Source organism: Corvus brachyrhynchos, unplaced genomic scaffold (genome assembly GCF_000691975.1).
Source record: "Corvus brachyrhynchos isolate BGI_N302 unplaced genomic scaffold, ASM69197v1 scaffold409, whole genome shotgun sequence".
NCBI lineage: Eukaryota > Metazoa > Chordata > Aves > Passeriformes > Corvidae > Corvus > Corvus brachyrhynchos.
In genome coordinates this window covers 2,499,110-2,515,390 of record NW_008246059.1, presented here as the reverse complement: position 1 = coordinate 2,515,390, position 16,281 = coordinate 2,499,110, and the positions used below count along the sequence as shown (strand labels likewise).

The 16,281-nt window shown below is 35.4% G+C and overlaps 1 protein-coding gene across 5 annotated transcripts in view; it reads left to right on the top strand.

Moving 5' to 3' along the window:
* The first annotated feature begins 3,610 nt into the window (after positions 1-3,610).
* ZNF236 (zinc finger protein 236) overlaps positions 3,611-16,281 on the top strand; it is a 67,629-nt gene continuing 54,958 nt past the window's right edge. For all 5 annotated transcript variants that reach the window (XM_017746141.1, XM_017746139.1, XM_008642702.2 and 2 more), the window contains exons 1-5: positions 3,611-3,753; positions 5,191-5,355; positions 10,196-10,374; positions 11,486-11,610; positions 14,774-14,946. In XM_017746141.1, the coding sequence (XP_017601630.1) occupies positions 3,727-3,753; positions 5,191-5,355; positions 10,196-10,374; positions 11,486-11,610; positions 14,774-14,946 (669 nt within the window). In that variant the 5' untranslated portion in view covers positions 3,611-3,726. The remainder of the gene's footprint in view (positions 3,754-5,190; positions 5,356-10,195; positions 10,375-11,485; positions 11,611-14,773; positions 14,947-16,281) is intronic.

The window sequence follows — 16,281 nt, the reverse complement described above, 5'->3', positions numbered from 1 at the left end:
GGGAAAGATTATTTTATTGTGTATTTATCTGAAATACGGTAGTGTAGGTTATTACTTTGACTTGTTATGAAATAGGTATCAGTGTAAATAAAGTTTTCATTGGGATACTCATTCTTCTTACAAACAAATTTTGTCAAATGGTTATTTCATTTTTTAACATTTTTTTTATGATTGAAATGAAAACAGACCTGAGTCATGTGACACCTGCCTGAAAAGTCAAAATATGCCTCACTTGCTTGTTACTTCTTTAATTGACAGTGTCTTTCCTGTTTTTACTGTCCTCCTAATTCTAGACACAGTGTAACAGTTTAAACCTTGCTGTTACTCAATTGTTTGATTTCAGGAGGAATATTTTTCTGAATGCTCTCCTTGTTAGTAGAAGAGTAAGATATAAAGTCCCTTCCTACGTCTTTAATAAAAGGGAGTTGTGCAGCTCTCTGAAATACCTAGTATTTGATAGGTGATAGAGGATCAGACTGTTTTAGTGACAATACAAATGAAAAAAGGATTTTAGTCTCATCCCTCCCATAGGCTACTTCAGATGAAGTGTTAATGAATAAAAAATGAGTTTGTAAGTTTGTATTTTAATTTAAACCCGTATTAGATAGCAATCCTGACCTTTGAATAAAAGTGAAGCAATTGAACTTTCAGAATTCTTTCATATCCAAACTAGTCTGTTTCTGTGGACATACTGGCTGTAACTATCTAGAACAGACTTCAGGCTGATTTCCCAATAGCTAAGCCTTTGAAGACTTCTGGAATCTAACCTAAGCTGATCTGCTGTGCCTTGTCCTTAAGGATTTCTGCACTGAGAGTCACCTGCCAAGAGAAGCTGGACTTTACAGTGCAGTTGGTGATTCTAGGGTCCAGTCCTGATTCCCCAAAGCCCTTTGCTTTTTACCAATACGAAAGATAGGACCAAAAAACCCTGTAAGATTTGGCTTTGGAAAGAGTTACAAAGATTTTCTTCGAAAGCGTAATGCTTAAAATGTTACAGATGTAAGCAGTCCATTTTCTATATAGGTGCCTTCTGTTTTCTTCTTCCATGGGATCTAAGTGCCTTTGAGAAGGCAGAGCAGCTTGGAGGGTTTATGATCATCCATGAACTAGTCTTGAGAACTTCCTGATGATTTGGCATGGGATGCGATATGTTCAACTCCTCATTTTTCGAAGTTCAGGCTGTTTTTCTGTTCTTTTCCGTGAAACATTTTAGGATTATGCACTTGTTTCATCTTTCTGTTTAGTTTAGTGGTGATCAATTCTGTCTTTTTACAGAAAAGCTAAAGTACTTTCAGGTACTCCATCAGGTGGTCTGATTTCATAGAATTATAGTCATCAAATTCTGTTGAAATACTACAAGATACTTAATTTTTCATTCTATAGTTAAACTCCTTTTTGAATTGAAGAAGAACATTTGCAGCCTGTAGATTAATCAGTATTACAGTCAATACAGATATGATACACATTTTAATAAAAAAGATACATAGAAATATTATGAACCCAAGACCAATGCCACTTGGTAGTATTATTCAGAAACTAGTGAGCGTGTTGGGTTTTTGTTTCAAAGTATAGGGAAGTTAGCACCTTAGATGATGTCAGTGCTACATTTTTGCTACTTCAGTTGCTTAGGCATTATATTTGCATATTGTCTTGTGCCTTTGATCTCAAGAGTGAATGTTTAAAGATAATCTCTTTGGCTCAAGGAGAAGGTTTGAAGGTCTTTCTAAAGTCATGGATTGGATCATTTTTCAGTTGTCAATTTAAAGTAGAGGTCAGGCCTTCATGGGGTTGAACAATTACTCCTTTTTCCAGGGGAAAGGAAAGCCTTGTGCATTACATTTTCATATAGCCCAAGTATAGGAGTAGATTTTTCTTTCACTTCTCTTGTGTTGCCATTATTTACAGAAACTGATCTTGTGTCCTTTATTCTGCTCAGGCATATTTATCACAAGGATGCTTAAAGGATTGTGTCTTGTAATTAAAGCTGTGGTTTTCAGCTTTTGAAGAAATGTGACTATTTCAGGGTTGCTATTGATAGTGTCTGCATACTGTGAATTTACAGTTTATTAAAAGATGCAATAAGTGCAAGTGTACACATGATAAAGATTAGTAATATTTGCATCATTGTGTTACAGAGAAATACGTGAAAATGAAACTTTGCAAAGCAAAATTTAATTGGGTGACTTAGTCCAGAAAGGAGAAGTATAAGTCCCTAGGGCATTGTTTTTAGTTGGGATTTCTTGCCCAGAATACATTGTGCTGAAATGTTTTCTACAGCTTCCTCAACTACAAGCTTTTAAAGTTTGTTTATGAGAATCTTAGCAGGGAAAAAAAAATGGTCAGGACATAAGGTACTGATTTCTTTTTCTGCTTGTAAATAGTGTGGTGAATGAGAGAGGACTTTGAAGTGGGTGCAGTAGAGTGGAAATACTGTACGAATTGTAATCTTCAGTTTCCTCTGAGGAAATTTAAACAGGATGCTGTAAACTTCTACTTGTGGTGTTGTTACTTCCTATGCCTAGTTCTTACATATGTGGGGAAAAGTACTGACTTAAACATCAGGCCTTCCATGTATAGATAATAAAATCAGTATTCCTTTCTTTTTGTGTTCTGTTGTTGATGCAGTTTTAGTTGTGGCAGTGTTTGAATTCTATAGATTTTTTTCTCTTTCATGACCCTAACCTGCAGCACAAGCTGACCCCTCCTGCCAGTTGCTTTTCTTAAATTTTTTCTTAAATAAAGATTACTTCCTTAGTAATAGAGTATCTTCTCAAATGTAAAATGTGCTTAAGTTCCTTAGATTAATATTTTCCTTATATCATAAAGTATTTAGAGGATTGACTTCACTCATTTGAGCAGAAGGATATAGAAGCTTGCAACTTGTATGTCAAAAGTTGTATGACTGTAGGAGTTTTAAAGAAAACTATATCGGCTTAGACTGGATCTGTTCAAAGAAAAATACATCTCTTTCCTTTGAATTAATGTGTACACACTTAGACTTGCAGTTTATTGCATCTCTCTCAACTGTTTGAAACATTGGTGTTGGTTTTGTAACCCTAAAGGTTTTAAAATAGGTTTTAATAAAGGTTTTATAATGCCAGAAGAAGAAGAAAGAAAAGATGTCTAAATTTTTCTTAAGGAAAGAGAGAGAGCAAGGAGGGAGGGCAGAAAATCTGTGTAGTCAGAACTGCTGACTAGGTAATTTTAAAAAACTTTATTAAACAGGTGATGTAATACTATTAGTAGTAACCCCTGGCAGTATCTTAGTCATACCTAGTGTTTTTTGCAACATTTCCTTTTGTTGCGAACTTGATGGGTGTTTATGAAGCACAGAAAGAATTTATTTCAAATTATGGGGAAGAGGTGATTATTTATGTCTTTAGTGACTGGCAGCTTGAGATATGGATGTATTTGGATGATCCTGTGTCAATGGAAGCAGTAATGTGTATACCTGAGATCTTCAAGATCTCTTGAAGTTACAGTGTTGGGTAAGTCAAAAATCTTAGAGGAATTGGAATAGTTTCTGCTTCAAATGATTCTGTTTTTTTACAATGAGTTATAAGTAGATGAAATGTGACTTCATACAAATCTTTTGTTGCTTGTTTTGCAGGTGTTGTTCTGACACCAAAAAGAGAGAACGGTGATTTTTCCTACCAAGTACCCAACTTTCATAAATGTGAGGTTTGTTTGCTGTCTTTTCCAAGAGAGACCCAGTTCCAGCGCCATATGAGGGATCATGAGCAAAATGACAAGGTATGAATTGTAGTAGATATAACCAGTGTATATTGATATTTTCATATACTATCAACTGAAGCTAACACAAGATGTCTTTTCCATTTCTTTTCAGTCACACCACTAATAATTATTACTTGGGGGCCTCAGTTTTGTGACATTCCTCTTGTTTTCTCATGTTTCCTTTGAGATAGGACCTTCCTTTGATACCCTTTGATTGGATTATTGCTTCCAGATCAGTAATTTTTAATTTTAGCCATTTTCTTTGATTTTTAAAATACTCAGGTAGGTGAGAAAATGTATGAGTTTTTTGCAATAGTTTGCAAAGTGATTCTACACATTAGCAATAAAAAGAAAATAATGCTTATATTTATTAGCAGGACCCTACTAGTGAACTAATTTAGTATGTATGTATTAATCAGTAGATTAATGTCATCACTTTAGCTACTTACAAATCAAATTTGGGAAGAATGAGAAGAATACAGATATGTGATTAAGACTAGACTGGCTTTTTAAATGAAGCTTGCACCACAAGTTGCGTCTGTAATATGAAGCATTTAATTTATTTCCCTTGCTTTCTATTTCACAAAGCTAAAACTACTTACATGTGATAGGAAAACAATTTTATTACTTTTTGAGATAGCCCTAAATACAGATTAATTTTTACAAAGCTTAGCACTTAGAGATAATTCATGTATACAAAGAACAACTTACACAAGTTTCAGTGTTGTAAAGTTGATAAAGTTAAACCCATGCTATTGCAAACTTATGTGTAAGAGCCTTTACATCTAAAAGTGAAGGTGCTCTTAAAGAATTAAAACTGATTGTGCAGATGCCAAGTGAAAAGCAGTCAGTCCTAGTATAAACTAAGTGTTTTGCTGTTTTGATTATTAATTTTACTTAAGGAGATTTCATGGAATCACAGAATATACTGAGTTGATAGGACCCTCAAGGATCCCCAAGTCCAACTCCTGGTCTTGGGCAGGATCATACCATATGCCTGAGAGTATTGTCCAAATGCTCCTTGAACTCTGTCAGGCCTGGTGCTGTCACCACTTCCCTGGGGAACCTGTTCCAGTGCCCAACCACCCTCTGGGTGAATTGTGACCGGAGTTAAAGAAGGAAAATGTATTTCTGTCTCTTGCTCTTTCCTCTTTCCTGCTAACTTCGCTCTTTTAGGACAGTCTCGGTTTTGAGTCTCTGGTTTCCTTAGTTCCCCTGCTTTCTTTCCCTTTGTGCTCTTGTAATGCTGTTTTTGTATTTTTTGTATTGAGATGCAAAGAAAATAAAATAATTAATATTGGTATTATTAAGCATCATTATCCTACGTAGGTACTTGAATTGCACTTTTTTTAATGTTTAACATTTTGATTTGTATGGTTATATGTGTCAGTCAGGGCATATGTAGCTTATGAGAAGACTGAATTTTGTCTTTATTTTTGTGATTTTAACAAACAGCCTCACCGGTGTGACCAGTGTCCGATGTCATTTAATGTTGAATTCAACTTGACCCTTCACAAATGTACTCACAATGGCGAGGACCCTACATGTCCTGTGTGCAACAAGAAGTTCTCCCGAGTAGCCAGTCTGAAAGCACATATAATGCTACATGAGAAAGAGGAGGTAATTTCATGAAACCTTATAACAGAAGTTTGAAAAGACATGTCATAGTGGTTGTATTTAGTCCCTTACCTGTATGCTTTAAATTGGAGGATTGAATAAATTATTTTGTTCCAAAGAAATATAAAATTTAAGCGGGGATTAGTTACGGAAATTAATACCCTAAATATAAGTAAGTGTTCCCATTGTGTCTTTATGAACAAAGAGCATCTGTGCATGTTTGATAGATACCATATTATAAACATTAACTGATTGGTTATTTACACATACTTTTATTTTGAAGATGTTTCTGTGGCTTAATCTACATTAATAAGCCCACACGTAATAAATAATGTGTGATCATGTTTGATGGCAGATGTCATGGTGAGGCACTTTCACCATCCATAGAAACAGATTAAACTGTTCCTTTATCTACAGCTCCCACCTCCATTTTTGAGTGGTTGTTTTGCTTGAGAGTACTTCTTGTTTCTTCCCCTCTCACAGTTTCATTTTCCATTCTGATGGTGTTGGTTAAATTCTTAGCAAACAGTTAATACATAGTGGTGTATTTTGCACACTTAATAGTCATGACTGCATTACTACAATTGCCAGAGGTGATTGCACTGCCCGAAATACCAAGTTTTCCATCACATAATTGCATCTTCCTCCAGTTAAGGTTTTTTCAAAATTGCACTTGGTGTTGGAGAATGGGAGCTGAATCAAAAATGCACTTTTATTGTCAGACTTCTAATCATAATTGTAACGGTGGTGTGTTTCTCCATGCCAATTGCTGACAGCTTACAGTGGCCACCATACAGTTCTTGTCCCACCTGGGTCACCAAAAAACTGATGCCTGAAGTGGCCACCTAAAAACAGAGACTAGACGAGAGTAAGGGAATAAAGGTAGGTATTTATTTGAAAGGCCTTCAAAGCTACACTCTGGGGAGCCAGAGGCTACTGCCAAGATGGACCCCAAGGTGGACAACAGGTCACAAGTTCTTCACGCTTTTATAAGTTTGTTTCATTTGCGTATCAGGGTTAATTCTCCATTTAAAGCTTCAGTTAATGATGTAATTTCCCCAAGCTTGCCCCCCCTTTAGAGGCTTTTGGTTTATACTTTTGGGCCTAGGACGGTCTGAGTGTCCTTGGAGAGCAGGCCTAGCACGAGAGAGCAGAAGTTAACAGGCTACAAGAAACTTCAGAGTTACACAGTAGGCAGCACAGGGTTTGAAAAATATGAAGGTTAAAACCTAAGGCATCAACAGCAGTTTTGACTTGTCAGTTTGGGATAATAGGCCTGTTTGCACTTTTCCCTAAAACAGATGCCGGCATGCCATCTGTAGAGGTTGTATTCCTTTAATCATATTTTAGTTCACGTTTTGTCATGTGCACAGTCAAGTAGGTAGCCAAGTTAAGTACAGTTTTGTTGCATATTAACATATCTGTAATGATAAATGACTTAATGGGTATTATCAAGGAAACTTGATTTATGAATTGCTAAAAACATCAGAATAAGGAAACTAAGCATCAGGAAAGACACCCAAGGGTGGTTCTTGATATCTGTTTCTGCCACTAGTGATTTTTCATGCACTGCAGCAGGTCTGAGTTTGTTGCTTTGGTGCAGATGTCAGAAGAATAGGTTGTGTGATGCCTTCCAATTTAAAATTCAGTCTGCTGCTTGAAAATTAAATTTATAAAAATACAAACATTTTAATACATATTTAATGCAAAAATACATATATGTTTCAGTTGCTAATGAATATGTTTCTTGTAATGCTCAATGGTTTTGTGATAAAACAGAGACGAATGTAACAATTCATAGAAAACTGCAGGTATAACTTTCACAGTAGTTATGCGCAGGACCTGTAGGAGAGCTGGAATTTGAACTTGAAGCAGAGGGTATTGGTGATGGCACTAGCTGTCATTGAGTTTTCCACAACATGCAGGATAACGAGTTACCAGTGGAGTACATTCTCCCTCCTGTTTGCTCTTCTTCCTTTTGCTGTTAGAAGAGTTAAAAACCTGAAATCAGCGCAAAGGGGCGTAGGGGGAACATACATTAGGGGACATACATAGCAGTTAAGGAGATGGCTTCACAAACTGAAATTTGGGGAACCTTACTCTTGTTTTGTGCTGCATCAGGCAGCTTTATCTTCAGATGAGTTCAGATGGGCAAGACAAAGAAATTAGTGTGCCTAGCTTCTTGAGTGCTCCAGTGAGATTTGTGAGAGTGGGTCTGTCTGTGAAACTTAGATTTTTGTGATTGATTGCACCTGTGAGAAGTTCTGGAAGGAATTTTCTGAGCTATTGATATTGAGCTTGCAAGAGACTGTATTTTCTCCTCACATTCTTTGGTGATTTGTGTGTGATAAACTGATGTGAGGGAAAAACTTCACGTTTGACATTCCTCACTAATACGGGGTAGCTTTCTCTTGAGAAATCATGAAGAACGGTATCTTACGTAAATACGCCCCATGTTCTAGAGGATTCTTGATTTTGTCCATTTCCTCAGTGGAAATGTACAGTGGTTTTCACTGCTGTGTTTTGCCCTGGCAAGACATAAATGCTGAATAAAAAACTGAAAAAAAAAGATTATTTATTGCATTAGAACTGCTACTATGTCTTCTTTTTTTCATGAACATGAGGGGTTTTGGGCTTTAGGAGAACCTTAATATGTTGAAAAAGTTAAAACTGGTATTTGGTGAATATAAAGTGAAAATTCCCTCATTATAAGATCCTCTTGTTCTGATTTTTTGTGTTTCATTTGTGCGATGTTGGGGTTTTGTTTGGTTTTTATTAAAAAAACTATTCGCTGTATTTGATTTGTCCTGTCTAATCAAATTTGTGAGCAATGATCTTTTGGAAAAGTGCAGATTAAAATCCTTTACAGATGCTAGAAATCATAGATATTAAACAGGTGAAGATCACGAGTTCCAAAGTGTTCTTCAGATGTTGCATCTGATAAGATAGGGAGAATTAATACAGGCAGAATCCAATGAGTAGAGCTTTAAACATTTTTTTCTGAGTTTGGGAATTTTACATATGATCAGCCCCTTTTGTTCAGTGTTAAAATGTGAGTTTAACCATAGTGAGGTTACAGTGTTCAGTTACTTGTTGTGTGTGGTGGTCAGTTTTTTTGTTTGCTTGAGAAGCAAAAAAATAAATCTGATACTGCCTATAGCAGAGTCTGTTTGTAGTTATATATTGCTGGGGTTTTTGTAGTTTTTCTGCTTGCTTTCCTGCAGCAAATTCCACAGTACTGAATAGAATCATGAAGTCTTTTATTGTCTCAAATACTTCATCTTGGGCTATTTTTTTGTTTGTAGAAGTTGCTTAATAGGATACGTATATTAGCAACTTAACATGATACAGATACATGTCTGAAAAATGCTGAGGAGTGATTCAAAATCTCACCATTTTGAGGTTCATGAGCTTGGCATAGTAATTGTAAGCTTCCCTTCATAAAATTTTCCCCCGCTTTTAGTTTCGTTTAATCATAAACTAAATTCATTGTGTAACAACAAAAGATACCCATAAGAAGTATTCAGATTTGTATGTATGTCCTAGAAAAAAAAGTATTAGTTATTTGTCATCTCACACTATAACTTGAGTCCAGTAATGACATCTAGGTTAGATTAAACAAGTAATTTTTGAGTTGGTAATTAATTTCATTAAAGGACTTCAGCTTTTTAAGCTTTTGTATGGACATGTGATACAGCAGAAATTTTCTTTTTCAGACTTAAAGAACAAATTTATTGTCAAAACAGTCCAAAAACAAAGTTGCATACCTGTGTTCCTCTTGATTAAAACATTGTTGTCAATATCTTTCTTGAAATGAACACTGTTGTTTTCTGTTGTTTTTTATTTTTCTTGTTGATCATTAAGGGAGAGGGAAAAAACTGGGCAGGATAAAATACATTTTAGTTTGCAGTGATAATCACAATTACTGAAAAATGAGCTTATAGTTAAAAAAACCAGTCTGAAGTTACTTAGGCACACCAGTGAAGAACATTTAACAGAGATGCATATTTTTAGACATTTAAGATTAACTTTCAGCTTAGGTTTTCTAAAATAAAGATACACTGACAAATAAAATTAATGATTTCAAAAGGCCAAAGGAAGTCAAATAAATGCAGAGCTTTTAATTTTCACTGAACCAATATTTGATTCTTACTCTGAATTTTAGAGAAATGGCAATACTTTTGCGTTAAACATTACAAGTATAATTTCCATTCTAGATGACATGGAGTACTAACATAACTGGAAAATGGTGTGTTTAATACTGCTATAAAATAACAGGTTGAAGAGGTATCTATTAGAAACATTGTGTCCCTCTTTATTTCTGTCAGGTTTTCTGTCAAGATAGCTTAAGAAAAGTCAGTGCTAACTGTGGTGGGATTGCTGTTTAAAAGTGCCAGTCATTACAGTTTTAACCAGTAAAGGTGTGAAATCCCTGCATCTACATTTAAGATGCTTTTGGTTAGAAAGTACTATTTGTTTCAGATGTTTCTGTAGACCATGATGTAATGGCACTGAGGTGAGCTTCTGTGTGTCTTGAAGCAGCCCACCAAGGAAATAGGAAGTGGTGATGATGGTACTGAACTGCTTGTTTCTGCTGCCTGGTGAAGTTTTTCAGAACTCAGTTCTAGTGGAGTTTCTTAAAATATAAATATTAATATAATCTTGCAGTGATTATTGTACGTAATTTATATTACAAGGCTCATAAACTTTTCTTGCTTATATACTTCTCTTGCTGCTTGCTTCCAGCTGCCAATGTCCATAGAAGGATAAGTTAATCTACTTGAGCAAAGCTTGTGCTTGTGTACCGCTGTTTTGAAAAATCAGTCGCTATTATCTCTTTCAGAATCTCATCTGTTCAGAGTGTGGAGATGAATTCACTTTACAGAGTCAGCTGTCCATACACATGGAAGAACATCGTCAAGAATTGGCAGGCAGTAGGATCCACAGCTGCAAGTCTTGCAAAAAAGAATTTGAAACTTCCTCGCAGCTAAAGGAGCATATGAAAACTCACTATAAAATAAGGTGACATCATGGGATTGTAACAAAATGAGCAGATGTTACTTTTATGGTGATAGCTGGGAAAAGCAGGAGTAGTATTTCCAGTCAGCAGAGTGCCACGATTTATGCAGATCATTCCTTTTCTTTGCTATGCTGTTCTAAAATGACACTTGCTTTTTAAAACTTGAAGTGGGTGGTTATTTTTGGAGGCCTCTTTTTTTTTTCCTGTTTTTGTATTTTGGCACACATACTAAGCACAGTTCATCTGCCAGCTATTTGTAAACATGGGTTAAGTTTCTCTGATGCAAAGTGATTTTTGAAGTGTGTTTATGATGTTAAATGCTAATAGCAGTACATTGAAGCAAATGTATATTAATTTTACATAGCATTTATTATAATGACAAAAGTTTTCATGCTTTCATCCTGCAAAGATGTAACTTGTTCTTTGAGTTTAATCATCTTTCCCAAGAGGTCCTCATTACAGCCGCCCATGAGTTTCTTGTAAATCTGAAAAAGCACAAAAGGAAGGGGAAAAAAAGAGGCCTGGTAAATGCTTTTCTTATTTTTGATGAATATTTGTTCCGTCCTTTCTTTCAGCTCTCTATTTTAACATTACTTTTAGCAAGGTGAGAATTACTTTAAGTTAGAAGGAGGAAAAACTTCTCTTGGTTTACTTTATATATTAAAAAAGCCTTAAGTCTTGACAGGTGATCTCTCTTTTAATCTTTACTGTTTCTGTAAAAAACAGATGGGGAAAATTACGTATTTAAAACCAAGAAATATTGTCTATTCCCAGTTCTTAGAGTTGTGTAGAGTAGAAAGTTCCCACCAAAATACCTGTGAAGTCGCTGTATACTTCTGGCAGAATTTACCCTGAAGATGTCTGTAGAGAGCCTCTAAGATGTACTGGATTTTTCCTACAGAAATAACTGAAATTCTTGGTGCATGTAGGTACTGAGAAAAGAGCTGTTTGTGCTGTTCTTTCAGTATGATTATGGAGTTTGGGTTATCACTGTTGCAGCTGATACTATGTTGCCATCAAGTTTACGCTATGTTAAAAGCAATGGGGTAAAATAAGCTTCTTCAAAATAGCCTTTCATATTAAAATTATTTCTTTTTTTTTTTTTAATCACAGGGTATCAGATACCAGATCTTACAACAGAAACATTGACAGAAGTGGGTTTACCTATTCCTGTCCTCACTGTGGAAAGACGTTCCAGAAACCGAGTCAGTTAACACGACATGTTAGAATACACACAGGTAAGGCTGTGGAAGTACTTATTTTAATTTCTTTTTGTTTTACAAAAATCAGTTAATCTGTCAAATACTACATATTTTTTCTTCCTGTTGGGACTTAAAATGTCATTAATACATTTGGCTCATTAGATGCAGTTACTTGTTGGTTTAAAATAAACCTTATGTAATTCTTTCGCTTAGGAAATTTATATGCTTTTAAAATTTCCAGATTTATATGATTAGAAACAGTTAAAAAAATGTAAAATACTCTATCGATTTCATTTGTTACCAAATATCATCTAGTTTAAATTACATCTTACATACTCTAGAGAGCAGGTTCTAAAATCTACAATTGCTAAAAGAGAAAAAGTACATGAAAATTAATAATACTAACAAAGTAGTGGTCTTGCATTTATTTAAATTGATTTATTTAAACTTACAAAGTGATCTTCAGAGCTGGTAAGCCTAGGTAGTAATTTTAATAATCGAAGAAGTACAGGTGACTGTTCAAATTTGCAGAATGAATAGGGGATGTTTTTTGCTAAATTTCTGTCATAAATATATGCATGTTTAAACCTTAAGCAACTGAAATAATTGAAAAATGCCAAGCATAAAATAATACAAAAGTTTTTAGAGTGTACAGATGACTATAAAAGAATAGTTCTTATGTTTTAGCCAGATATACTACTATAGCAGGAGTTTGGCTTTAAACAAAGCCTTTGTTGAAGATGTTCCAGTGATGTTCAATTTGTATTTGTATTTTTCATACATATTGAATAAATTGCCATTTGTCTAGTTTTTAGCTAATTCAAGTATTCATTTATGTAAACGTGCAATTCTGTTTGTAATATCAGTCAGTCTAATATCACTGTTCAGACAGTGATGTGATGAGTTGCCATTTGCAAGACTGGCCTTGTTTACTAAGAAATAAAAATACCATTGTGTGACACTTTCTTAAGAACCCTTTGAAGTTTTACAGATCTAGTTATAGAAAAGTAACACAAGAGGTCACCCTTGTACCTGCTTTAAAACAATTGCTTGAAAGTAATATCCAAAAAATGGTCGGTGAAAATTAACTTCAGTATTTTAGATTCTTGACTCTATTTAATACATTAGTTTTTTCTAGTCACAATTAAAGAAACATTATTGTAGTTTGTTGAGGATGCTTTTTTAAAGCTTCAAAAAGTTCAAGGGCATTTATAGTTCGTTTGAATACTAGAAAGACATTTGTCTTTTGGGAAATCTGAGACAGAAAATGCAGTCCTAATCTGCACATGACAGGAGGTCATTTTAAGTTCCAAGTAGCTTGCAAATACTCATTTAATTTGTGAAGTATGTTAGTACTCTAAATCTGCAGGCAATCTGTCTGGCATTCAGCTGCTTGAGGTACTGTAAATATGTAGAAAAGAACAACTCTGCTTATTTAGAATGCCCAGGTCTTCAAGTGTTAAAATAGCAGGTCTGTGCACAACATACAGCATTACATTAGCCTCTTAATTGCAATACTTTTTTTGTTCATAGCTAGGCATTTTGGGCACTTACATCCTTTTGGGAAAAAAATCAAGTCTCAGGGACTGCAGTTCCCACATTAATAACTAAGTAAGGAACCCCTTATTCCCCACCTCAAGTCTGTATTTTATTAAGTTATACTTGAGAAATACAAAAATTTCACATTTCCACAATAGCATTAAGATTTCATTTTTACACTGAGATTTAGTTATATAGGGAAACTTAACCTGAAGGAATACTTCTATGTGTCCAACAGCAGCTCTTACTGGAAGCTAAGCTTTTTGCCTGTGAAAGCCCAATAGGAATTTAGTATTTCTAGATATGAATCAGTGTTCTTTGTTTTAATCTCTGTTAAAAAATACACAGTTAAAACCTGCAATCCTTAAAGCATCTTCAAAACCCCTAAACAGCAGAAGATATATATTCTTGCAGTGAGTAATATATTTCAGAAAAATAGCTGCTTTTGTTTCTGACAATGTGAATTTAATTAAGAATTAATAAGTTTAAAGTAGATGTAATTACAGCTATAAAATTAGAAAACATATAAAAGTATTTATTAAAACTGATTTAGTGTGCACATGGTAGTACTTACTGGTGTAGCAGACATAATATACTGCGTGCTTATGCTGGTCTTGGCTATAGAAATGTGCAAAGGCAAAGTGTTAAATATTTTCAAGGTCCTACAGCTACCACAGCTGAACTATTTCACTAAAAGAAAAACAAGGGTAGTAGTGAGTTCGCAGTGGGGGTTTCCAGGAGTTAATTAGAACACATAGTTGTAAAAAACAGAAATTTATTCTTGGTCTGTTTAAAATATGTAGCTTTGTAATCTGTTTATGCAGTCCTCATATATTCTGTAACTTAAAATTTCTCTGGAGTTTTTCATGCTTATCTGTTAATATACAAAAACTGTAATTACGTGCAGCGCTGAGGGCACCAAAATTGGGAAATCGTGACAGAGCATTTCTGTAACAATACTGGCTAGTTTTTCTTTAAATATTCAATGTGAACAGTTTTAAAAATTATTTTCTCAGCAGAACTGTCCAAAACATTGTTTCATTGCATATTTTCATTAGGTGGTTGCAAAGAATGAATGGCTGTTAATATTTATTGGGGAGTGGGAGCCATATGCCATCTTTTGCAGTGCTGCTGTAAGACTTTCTGATTTTAAATTAGATAAAAGGTTAGATTTTTGACTCTTAGTTATTTATTACTGTGCATTTACCCTCTGGGCCAGTTTGTTTCTGTGAAGGTATATGCATTTGATAGGATTTGATGTAAAACATATGTGGGTTTCTTTTTTTCTTTTTCCCTTTGTTTTTTTTCCCCCATTGATTTTGCATAGCAGATTCTGAGATCTTCCAAACCACAAGATGAGGGAAGCTATTTTAATTTAGTAATTGCTTCATGTAGATCTCCTTTATTTTACCCATTTCAACTGATAATCATCAGCTTAGTTAGAAAACTTTTTCAAAAGCTTACATTTTCATAAGAGTGGGTGCTGAGGTGGTCAAGGTAAGCAATTTTATTGTCAAAACCTCCTAATAACATATATAATAATGTGTGTATTTTATTTTAACTGATACAATTTTTCTTTTAGATACAGGAAACTGCTGACATTTACTTAAAACTCCTTACCCTTCCTCCTCTTCATCCTCCTGCTGTTGTTTCCTTGCAGGTGAAAGACCTTTCAAGTGCAGCGAGTGTGGGAAGGCCTTTAACCAGAAGGGGGCTCTGCAGACCCACATGATCAAGCACACGGGGGAGAAGCCCCATGCCTGTGCCTTTTGTCCCGCCGCCTTTTCCCAGAAAGGCAACCTGCAGTCACACATACAGCGAGTTCACTCGGAGGTAAATGCAATTATTCATCGAGTCCTGCGTGCTAACATGCATCTTAACTCAGTTTTGCTATTCCTATGTGCTCCAACCAGTATAGATTTACTGCTGCAGTGTAGATTCTGGTTTGCTGCTTTTACCTGTGAGCTTTCCTTAGCTTGGTCTGGATCAATGTATACTTAGGAGAAGTAGCAAAACCTTCATTTCCCAGTGTCTTTTAAATACATGGGTAGATTAATAAATAGTGGGGTTAGGTGTTCAAAAATGTACTTATGTCAGTCTTGGGAGAACGAGGGCTAGAATCAGATGAAAGGAAGCCAATAGCGGCCAAGCAGAAAATGGTGAAAAGTTTCAAGACGAAACAGCAACACACTAATTCCACTGTAGAACGTATTGCCATTTGTCTTTGAAATATGTATCTTGCAGCCTTTTACAGAGGTTTTTTTGGTTACAGGTAGAAGGAAATTCCAGAATAAGATTTAAAAAATTGTTTCAGATCTCCTTATGTCTGTTTTTTTTCCTCTTTTTGACAGTTTTTAAGATTCAAAAGGTACTGCTGTAATAAAGTAATACCATCTTCTGAACAACATGAGCTATGCAGCTTTGTTCAGTCATTTCCTTGCAGAGTTTAATGATTTGTGTTTGGAAATACCCATAGAAAGAGACCTAGTTTGGAACTTGTGAAGTGGTAGAGGTAGCACTTTTTCCTTCTTTTTTTTCTTGTGTCTAGAATATCATCTTTGTTCTCACTCTTCCCCTAACTCTGAGATTTGTATTCTTGTTTTCCGTTTTTGTGTTACAATGGTAGATATCACTAAGGATCCTTTAAGCATGTTAGTTCCTTACTTTTAGGATATGCCTTAGTATATGGATATGTCTTAGTAGTTTGTAATACACTTAATTTTGTTAAATCATTTAACTTTGAGTACTGTGTCCAGTTTGGACCACTCAGTTGAGGAAAGACATTGAGGTGCTGGAGCAGGTCCAGAGAAGGGCAGTGAAGCTGATGAAGAGTCTGGAGCACAAGTTCTGTGAGGAGCAGCTGAGGCAGCTAGGGATGTTTAGCCTGGAGAAAAGGAGGCTCAGGGGAGATCTTATCGGGATCTTATTGCTCTCTACAACTGCCTGAAAGGAGGCTGTGGCCAGGTGGGGGTCAACATCTTCTCCCAGACAACCAGCAACAGGACAAGAGGACACAGTATTAAGCTGCACCAGGGGAGGTTTAGGCTAGACATCAGGAGGAATTCCTTCACAGAAAGGGCGATCAGGCATTGGAATGGACTGCCCAGGTGGAGTGGAGTCACTGTCCCTGGAGGTATTTAAGAAAAGACTGGACCTGGCACTCAGTGC